Genomic DNA, 9,881 nt, shown 5'->3' with positions numbered 1-9,881 from the left:
CACACTCTCAAGAGAGCAGCAATGAGGACTGGATATTCCCATGATGCAGGGCAAAACTCTTTGGCTGCTGGTGGGGTGGGGGTGGGGGGCTGGGGACCTGGGGGGGGGTGGGGACTCTAAGAGGTGGATGGATGAAGGTCCCTAAGAGTCTTGTTCCAGAGTCTGGCAAGACTGGTGTTAGTTAGTTTGTTTGTTTTTAACCAGTCAATATCTGTATAGTATGTCCAGTTCTCATGGTCTAATGGGAACCACAGCTGCAAGTAGCTTATACTGATAGATGCAGTGGACTTCTGCACCCCCCTCCCCTCCCGGTGTTTAAATACATCCGTAGCTGCTGGGGGAAGAGTGAAAGGCAGAAGCCCCAGCAAGTTGACCGGCTCTGAAATCACTTTAAGGAAAAACAGCCTTGGAACTGACCCCCTGCCCCCTACTGGCGCTCCTGAGCTTAGAGCAGGGATCACGCCCAGATCAGCTACCCACCTCTAGGCTGGGATCCTTTCTGTCTCTAAAGCCCCTCTGCAAGGCTTTGCTCTGACGTCATCAGGGCATCCTGCCAGGACTGGTAGTGGGCTGGGGCAGCAGAGGACCGTTGTGGACTTTACTGTTTCTTGGAGAGAAGCCTGATGTGGAGAGAGCCTGATGGATACGTGGACTGTGCATGTGTTTGAGTTCACACACGCTGGACAGGTTCACTTGTATACTACCTTACACATATATCATTAAGGGAGAGTGCTTGTGTGACAACGTGTTGAGAGTATGTGTGCTTGCTAATGTGTTTGAGTGTAAGAATTAACATGGATGCTGCTGCATTCTGTTTCCCTGGAAGGCTCTATCACAATAGGCTTTGGTGCTATTCAAAATGAACGGAATACAGCAGGTTCCAAATAATTGTGCAATCAATGTTAAATGTGTGTCTTCTTTTCCATCTGATAATTAAAGGTCTGTTTTCCTGTGAGCGTGGGACTAGGGATGCCTTGGAACACGGAGGCTACTGGATTTTCCTTATCCAGCGAAGTAATTGTGCAGAAGTGTGGGGCTATGACATCACCAAGCAGTCTGGCCAAGTGGGCTGACAGAGGCAGCTCCGTTTGGAACTCTCCAGTCAGACCTTCAGGCAGTAGCTGCTAGTTCTGCTTGCCTCAAGTCAGAGAAAGTTGGGCTGCTCAGTCTGTTCGAGAGCAAACCAGTTCCAGAAAGCACTTGAGACGTTTCCTGAAAGCAGGGACTGGCGAAGAGGCCAAGGACGCTCCGGGGGCTGGGCTTTCTCTTCTAAGCAGAAGTGCAGAGGCCCTGGGTGTCCCGCCAGGTAGAAGAATCCAGCGTCCACGAGTCTTCCAGGTTTGTGTATTCATTCTTCTTGAACTCCAGTGTGACCTCCGGTGCCCCTTAGTTCATTCAATTGCCGGAGTCATGGGTGAAGAAACTCTTGATAAAAAAATTTCGAGAGAAGAGTTCTGATGAGTTTATGGTCGAAACAGGAAGTGTTGGTTTTATTAGCGAGAAGTCCCAAGCGGTCCTAGAGCCCAGCAAATGCCTCTTCCCCTCCATCCCTTCCAGATCAGGGCGGGCACCACCACCACCATTGTACATGATGATGTTCCATCATCATGTAGCCACTACTACTGCGAACCAATACAGAAAGCTTCCTCCTTAGTCTTGCCTGATTTGGATCTGTCTGGACCAGCCCGGACATGTGGATAAAAGGGGGCTAGAACTCCGAAAATAATACTGTAGGTTTCTTTACAGCCAGAGTGGCGATCGCAGCGCGCCACACTCAGGAACCCCGGGGCCTGCCCCTGGGAACCCCTGCACCCACTTGCTAGCATCCACGACACTGGAGGTCCACTCTCCTTCACAGTACCCAGTGCAGGTCGCCGGAACTCAGAGACGTTTCCTCCCCGGTGAGCCAAGGGTGTGCTCTGGAAACACAGGTCTCAGCCGTTGCTCCTGGTCGGGCGAATCTGCCCAGACTGTGCTCTCCAGTTCTAGTGACTTGGACCATGCTGAGAAGTAACTCCGACTCAAAACCTCCCAGTCCAATTTTCCTCCCGGACCCCACAACTCCAAACTCGTTTACTCCCTCTGCACGCAGGCTCTCAACTCCCTCTGCATCCTCAGCGGTGGTGTGTGTTTGTGTGTGTGTGTGTGTGGGGGGGTGTCAGGCAGGGGTTCTGCTGTGGTGGCTGCGATGGAAGCCGGAAGTCTGGTCCTTGTTTCTGCAGAGCGCTCTGCAGAGAAAAGGGACTTAGGTCTTAACGGAAGGAGGCTTCCGAGTTTTCAATCTCATCCCTTCACCTTGCCAGAGACACACGGCGGCGAGGGAAGGCCAGTTCAAGTTTCCGGGACTCCGCCCGAGGGTCACTGTCCCGAACTGCCCGCCCCAGGGTACCCAGTCTCTGTAGGGAAATCAGACGCTGTTACACGCCAGGCCGACCGGGCCTTGGGGGCATATATCCATATATTTATGATTTCTAATTTTATTATAAAATAAAAGCAGAAATATCTCCCGACGAACATTCACATGAGGGCATAAAAGGGGGAAGGCAAGTCTACGGCTGGGGAGGCACTCTGGGCTGGGAGCAAGGAGGCCACAGTCCCAGGAGGAAGAGGAGAACCGGCGCGGTGGGGAGGAGGGAGCGAGGGGGCGAGGGAGGTGGAAAGGGGAGAGAAAGGGAAGGAAGGAGAGAGAGAGAGAGAGAGAGAGAGAGAGAGAGAGAGAGAGAGAGAGAGAGAGAGAGAGAGAGAGAGAGAGAATCATATGGGACTGTTCAGGGGCTTCCGGGGTGCAGCCCTTTCTTGTTCATTTATTAATCAAAAAGCTGGCACCTTAGGCTCACACTGCGAGGAGGCGGGTCTTTGAGGGCCAAAGGCCCAGGATGTCTAACTTCCTTCACATGGACTCCCCGGAAAGTTCGAGGAGGAGAGGACTCAAAAAAGATGACCGGAAGACTAAGGGTATGATGTGTGAAGATCAGGGAGAGAGAGAGAGACAGACAGACACAGAGAGACAGACAGACAGACACACAGACACAGACACAGACACACACACACACACACACACACACACACACACAGAGAGAGAGAGAGAGAGAGAGAGAGAGAGAGAGAGAGAGAGAGAGAGAGATCGCTCTAGAAATTTAGAAGGAAAGGAGAAAAGAGAAAAAGCAAGAGGGGAAAGAGAAAAGAAATAGAAAGAGGAGAAATTAAAAAAAAACTGAAAAGAAAGCAGAGGAAAGAAACGAGAAGGGATAAGAGATGAGAAAAATCAGGGTGGTGGTGGTGGTGGTTTATAATTTATTCCCTTGCCTGGTTCAAGGCCCGAGTCTCTGGCCTCCAAAGGATCTCAAAAGCAACTTGTTGAGAAGGAATCCCCCGAAGGGCCCCGGAGCAGACAGTACTCCACTTTGTCCCGCCGGCCAGTTCTGCTGCTCCTGCGTGGGTGGCGTGGCCCTCTTCTAGTACCGGGTACCGACTCCAGCACCTATCGCCCTCCGGCACCGTCTCTCAAGTCCCCGCACCGAGCTCGGAAAGCAAGTGCCCGGAGCCGAGTTCTAGGAGCCCAGGTCCACAAGGTTGGCAGACATGGGGTTGAGCATGGAGTCCTGCAGGCTGTGGTGGTGCTGCAGTGGGTCCGTGCCGCCTCCACCCGGCACAGGCACGGGGACTGCGCTCGGGCCGGGAGGGTGGCCTAAGCTGTGCAGGGAGGGCAGCCCAGGGGGCGGCGGCGGGCTGAGCAGCAGAGCGGGGCTGGACGACGAGTGGTCTGGCGTGCCCGACGGCGTCTTCTCGTCCTCGGAGCTGCCTAGCACCGACTTGCCGCTGCCGTTGAGCGAGGAAGCCAGCGGGTTGTGGCTGCCGGAATTGGAGTTCTCGCTGTTCTCCCTGGAAGCGCAGGAGTAAAGCAGTGAGTGGGGTCAGTGGGAAACCGAGGCCCCTCAGAGCCACCCCTCAGGACGCCAGCGCCTGAGGCCCGTCTCAGGACTCGGTGCCTCTGCGGTTGGTTGCTAAAGAGCGTTTTCGGTTTCTACCAGTTTTGACACCCTGCGTTTGGTTCTTTGCGGCTTTCGCAGCCTTTCTGGATTTTTCTTGTCCTTCTCCCGGGATCAGCCCACATTCTTAATCTCCTGACTACCTTTCCCGGTCTCTCTGTATGTGTGGTCCTAGTCTCCCACTCCATTTCTCCCCATCTGGCGCAGAGGCACCAAAGCGGGGTGCCTGGAGTTGAGGGGGATGAGAAGGTAGAGCCTGGGTTTTCAAATCACTTAGGCTGGACAAACTAGGTTTGCTGGGTAGCAGTGGGGACAGAAACTCCAGGTACAGCGATCCCAGCTGAGGCGCCCACTTGGAGTTGGGTAAGCACAGGCCTCCTGTCCTTTGCTTTTCTCTGCCCGAGGGAACTCCCGTTGCAGATAGGCTTGGGCTCCTGAGAATTCCTTCCCTGATTCCAAACTGAGCAGGCTCTGTGAGCTCTATTTGACTGGGCATAAGGATCAGGCTTAGAGAGTGGAGGCTTTCTCCCTCCCTAGCCATCTCCTGAAATATTTAGCCAGGGGACTGGGGAGCCACCCCTGGGGGAAGCTAGAAGGAAGATCAGGGTGGTTAGCGCTGGCCTGGATCTTTCTGTCATAACCAGAGACCCAGGGACAAAAATCTGCATTTCTCACCTGGGGCCTGGTCAGAAACCCTCGCTGTACTCGGTGCCAGCCTGAGAGTGAACCCAGCGTCGAGAGCCCACCTCCTGCCCTGCTTTTGTGGACAGTCGCTGCCGGGATGTGCGTATTTGAAATCCTGGGTAAAATCTCCACGTGGATTCCTAACAGCTGTTCTTTCTGATCTCTTTGAGAGAGCATCCACAGGGCTTGCAGTCGTGCGAGTGAGACCTCATGACCGCGGATAGTCCAACTTCAGGGTTTCGAATACTCAGATCCAGTCTGCAGCCTGCTCATCTTTCACACTGTTCAGCACCCTTCCCTGGGACTAGGATCACTGACACTCCGTGTTGAACACACCTCACACCACCTAACCCAGGTGTCTTGTTTTGCCGTTACCCGAAGGAGAGATTCTGTTCCCACACCCCGTTTCTCTTCTAGTTCGCTCGTGGAGATTAAAGTTCGGGAGCGGGTTGCAGGCGGTCACACCAGGGCCTCAACGCTTAGGTTAGTTCGGCATTCCGAGAGGAAGAGGAAATACAACTCCCAGCCCTTCAGCAGATCTCAGTTTACCTTACACACCCGACTTGCCCATCAGAGAGAGCAGGACCCGAGGAGAGAAAGGCCAAGGGTCTAACAAGTCCTGGAAGGCTTGCTGGATTCAGCAGGCCTGAAAAGAGGTATGTGCTTGTCTTCTCTTCCACAGCTGACACTTCCTCCCCGGGGCCCTTCATTTCTCTGTCCTTTCCACGCGGGATAATTCCCAACTCCCTTGCCCTCAGCTCTTCCGTCCAGACAAGAAATATCCTTGCCCAGATATTGCCTTCATTGCCCGGATAATACTTGGGAGGCTCCAACCCCAGCTCTGACCCCTAAAAAAAAACTTACTTTGACTCGGAGGTGACTTCTCTGATCCCCGAGGAAGAGCAGGCCCTGAGCCTATGCCTACCTTGCAGGGGGATCCAGGCCCAAAGCCCTGTCCTCTCTGCAACTCCCCGCCCCCATCTAGTCCACAAGCAACTAGGGAATTAGTTGAGAACTTACGCACTACTTTGCCCGCTTTAGACAAAGTCCTGGCCGCTCGCTCAGTCTTCCAGCAAAACCTAAGCGCTGTTTTGAGCCAGGCTGGGCTGCAGCCGGGAGCGTAACATGGACCCGGGGCCAGTTTAACCGCCTCCAGGAGCACATCATCCCCCGACCCTCGGGACCAGGGAACTTGGCGCCGATGCTCTACTTACTCGTACCTTTCCTTAGCCTCGGCCGCCCGGTCGCGCTGCCGCCGGTTTTTGAACCAGTTGCTGACCTGCGTGGTGGTGAGGCCGGTGGCCTCCGCCAGCTCGCGCTTCTCCCGCGGCGACGGGTAGGGGTTGTGGGCGTACCACTCGCGCAGCACGCTGCGGCTCTTCTCCTTGAAGCAGTAGCTGGTCTCCTCGCCGTCCCAGATGGAGCGCGGCAGCGGGAACTTGCGCCGCACGCGGTACTTGCCCACGGCGCCCAGGGGCCGGCCGCGCAGTTTCTCCGCCTCGATGTAGTGCGCTTTGAGCCACAGCTGCTGCAGCTTGGCGTGGTTGTGCGGCGAGAACTGGTGGCTCTCCAGGATTTTGTAGAGCTCGCGGAAGTTGCCCCGGTGGAAGGCCACCACGGCCTTGGCCTTGAGCACGCTTTCATTCTTGTGGAGGTGCTCGCAGGCGGGCAGCGACCAGAGGAAGCGACCCAGCCGCTCGATGTTGCCGCCCTGCTGCAGCACCTCGCACACGCACGCCACTTGCTCCTGCGTGAAGCCGAAGGTGGGCAGCATGGACATGGTGCCGGCTGCGCGCCCGCCCGCCCGCGCGCGCCCTCACCGAGCCTCGCGGCCCCGCATGGGCGGCCTCCCCGCCGGCCTGGCCCGGCCGACAGGCGGGCGGGGCCCCTGGCCAGGCGCTTGGCTCCCGGGCGGCTCCTGAGTCACTGCGGTCCGTCCTCGCTCCCGCCGTCGGCCCCGCGCAGCTCCGCGCCCCCGCCACCCGCGCGCCTCGCCCGCGCCCAAGCCCGGGGGCCGCCCGGGGCGCCGCTCCGCATGCTCTGCGCCCGCCCGCCGCTGGTTCGCTCGCTCCTCGCTCGCTCTCCCTCCCGTCTAGCTCGCTCGCAGCTTTTTTAATAATATTATTCTAAGCGGGCATGAGGCGCGGCGGCCCGCGCCCTGATTGGTCGGGTTATCTGACCCGGGGCCTGCCCGCGCCAGACAATAGTCGAGTCAAATTATTCGCCATGGAGACGCTGTCAGTCACCGGTAACCCGAGCCCCGGCGGCCGGGGCTGCTCCCCCCTGGCCGGCTCCGCTGACAGATCGCCCCGGCTCTGCACATAGCGAAGGGCGGCCGAGACAGGAGCCCCAGGCACTCCCAGAGCCTGGGAGGCGGAGAGGGGCCGGGCTGGGGCCCGAGACGGCGGTGATTGACGGGGCGGACGCCCAAAGAGCAAAGGAGGAGGAGGAGGGCCCCGAAGGAGGGGGGGCTGAGTGCCCCCCCCGAAGAAAAGAGGAGGACCGAGGTGGGAAGGGAAGGGAGAGGATAGAAAGGAAAGCGGAGGACCGTTTGAGGGGGTGCCTTGCAGGAAGGAGAAAGAGGGGGAACAGAAGGAGCCTCCAAGGGGAAGAAGTGTGGGACGCTTTATTTATTTATTTATTTTTCAAAACTAAGGGCGACGCAACAGCCTTGCCCAGGCCTTGCCAGGTGCTCCAGCCCCGGCTGGGTCACCGCGTCGCTCGGAAGGTCGCAGCTGTCAGGCAGAGATACTGTAACCCAGGAGGAGGTCAGTGGGATGGAGAGTTTGGATTCTCTTGGGGAGGGCCTCTGGAAGACTTGGCTTTTCCAGCTGACAACGCCCCACCCCCATGCTAGAAACCCGGGACCCGAGCTGTCCTTCAGGGAAAGGGGGAGGAGGTGGGGAGAGAAGTCAGAGATTTGGCAGTGGCCGCAGCTGGACGCCTGAGAATCAACTTCCCGGAGGATCCCGCCTTTCCTTCCTTTCGAGCCGGCTGGCTGCCCCGCGGCCCGTACCGCCCCCACTCGGCGCGTTTCACTCCTCGCCAGGCTGGGACTCAGACTTTAACCCCACGGGGCCCAGGCCCCGAGAAACGCCCGGCAGTCCTGCGTGGCCTCTGCGGAAGTTGACTCTTGCAAGGGACCAAGGCGCAAAACCCAGGAGCCGCAGAGACCCGCAGACTGCCCTCGGGGAGCCCTGGGCAGCGGGTGTAGGATGAGTGTAGCGCTTCCCGGGTGGCTCGTGCGCAGGAGAGAGAGAGGAGGCAGGATCTACCAACTTCCAGCCTCTCCACTTCTGGGCTAGGGTTCCTGGCCGCTTCAGCGGAGAATCCAGCGCGGAGTTCCGGCATGAGGGGCCTTAGAGAAGGAGGGTAGGAGGTGCCCCCTGCCTTTTGATTCTTTGTCAGAACACCTCAAGAAAACACGTGGTGCTGCTGCTTGGCAAAAAAAAAAAAAAAAAAAAAAAAAAAAAAAAAAAAAAGAGCACAAGAAGGACAAGGGAGCCCTGGGGGCTATGCACGGGGGAGGGGGTGTCCCCGCAGTTTCTAGGGTTCAAAAAGCCCGGGGCTTATTTTCTTGCCCAACTTGTCCTTTGCATATCCGTTCTCCCCTCCTCCTTTTCCCACCCAGGGTTTGGGCTTCAAGCTCCTAATTCTCAAAACTCAAGGCAGCACAGACGACAAGGTCTGTTTTCAGAGTAACTTTTAGACTTCATTTTGATTACCACCCCTGTAGGCGTTCTAAGGGGATAGAAAGTGGGGAGTCTAGACCCTCAGCTTTGATTTGAGTTTTTGCCCGTGGTTTGTGGGTGAGGTACATATTTGTTTAAGGATCCAGCATGAATTCCTGAACTCCAGCTCTGCTCTAGAAGGCCAAACGTCTTTTGGTGGGGGACTGGAGCACTCAGAGATGCCCTGAGACTTTAACTTTCCGGAGACCTGTCCCCTTGAACCGAGGACACAGGACTGCCTAAGTAGGTGTTAAGCCAGCACTAGGAGAATGCGCTTCCTGCAGAAATCCAGATGTCGTCTTTGTAGTCTTCTTCTGTGGGGTCGGGCAGATCTTAGTGTCGCCAAGGCATGGGGCTTGCCCTTGAGGGAGCTGTAAGGATCCTGGGAGACCTGGACAATATATTACCCAGACTACAGCGAGGCTCAGAGCATATCTTGCTGCTTAGGGTGACCTATCTTTTCCAAGGGTCTCCCCTCTGCCACATAGTTAAAAGGATTCAGCTGATCTCAGCTCTGGTCACGGCCAACACAGGGCTTGTTTGTTGTTGTTGTTTGGTAAAGGAAGGCCAGAGAGGGAAAGAAGCACCCTGGCTGGGTGCTGGACCAGTTGCTTCCTGGTGTAAGACTTTGAGCCGGTACCGGTATCACCATTGTTAGCTGGGGCCACAGTGAGCCCTTCTGGTGCTGGCCTATCAGTGTTGCCAAGGAGGATGCTCTCTGCAACCCCGGCGTGGCTTGACCACAAACCTGCCCCCTCTGGGGCCTTTGAAGCTTTAAGTTGATGGAACTTCCCCCAGGAGTGGGCCCAGCCAAGGCTCACGGTAGGCAGATTTTCTATGTCCTTCTGGAGATCCACCATTCTAGGCCTCCTCGCGTTGCCTTCTTTGGGGTCCCCATGTCACAGCTCAACCACTAACCCTGCCTGGAGCCTCCAGGCAGTTCTCAGGAGTAGGCAGAGCAGAACCCACGAGGGACCTGCCATCCAGGGTGCCCGATGAAATGTCATTACCTAGCAAGCACAGAAAAAACTGTAACCCCATTACCCAGTGCGCGAGTGTATCCTCTCCTTCCATCTTCCTCACAAACCAGTTCTAGCAGGTCTGGGCCAGAGAACATCTCCGCAGCTGGGGGCCCGGCAGGATGCCTGCCCTAAAAAGGTTAGAATCTCAGCCAGGGTCTCCTCGAACTCAGCCGTCTGTCTGGCCCCTCCTTTACAGGATTTGCTACAAGACAGAACAGAGGTTGTCTGGGTGGGGATTTGATAGACACCAGCGTGACCCTCAGAGAGGCTAGGCAAGCTCAGCCCTCAGTCCCAGCACATAGAGCAGCTGCTTGAGAGGCCTGTTAGTGCCAAGCCTTCGGTCTCTACTTGACCTCAGCTTTCAGCCTTATGCGTTTTCCTCCACCCTGTCGTACACTCAAAAATGCTTGCATTAAAAGTTTGTTTCAGGGAGCACAGGCAGGGTACTTTATGGC

At 56.5% G+C, this 9,881-nt stretch overlaps 1 protein-coding gene across 1 annotated transcript; it reads right to left on the bottom strand.

Annotated features, from left to right (window-relative positions):
- Positions 1-3,201: 3,201 nt before the first annotated feature.
- Positions 3,202-6,997, bottom strand: Six2 (SIX homeobox 2). Its single transcript, XM_028893559.2, has 2 exons — positions 5,894-6,997; positions 3,202-3,882 (listed from the first exon to the last, which is right to left on the bottom strand). Exons 1-2 carry the CDS (start codon positions 6,451-6,453, stop codon positions 3,552-3,554), a joined length of 891 nt encoding a protein of 296 aa, XP_028749392.1. The 5' UTR covers positions 6,454-6,997; the 3' UTR covers positions 3,202-3,551.
- Between the last annotated feature and the right edge of the window lie 2,884 nt (positions 6,998-9,881).

This window comes from Peromyscus leucopus, chromosome 22, assembly GCF_004664715.2.
Source record: "Peromyscus leucopus breed LL Stock chromosome 22, UCI_PerLeu_2.1, whole genome shotgun sequence".
Lineage (NCBI taxonomy): Eukaryota > Metazoa > Chordata > Mammalia > Rodentia > Cricetidae > Peromyscus > Peromyscus leucopus.
This window is presented reverse-complemented; position numbering and strand designations above follow the sequence as displayed.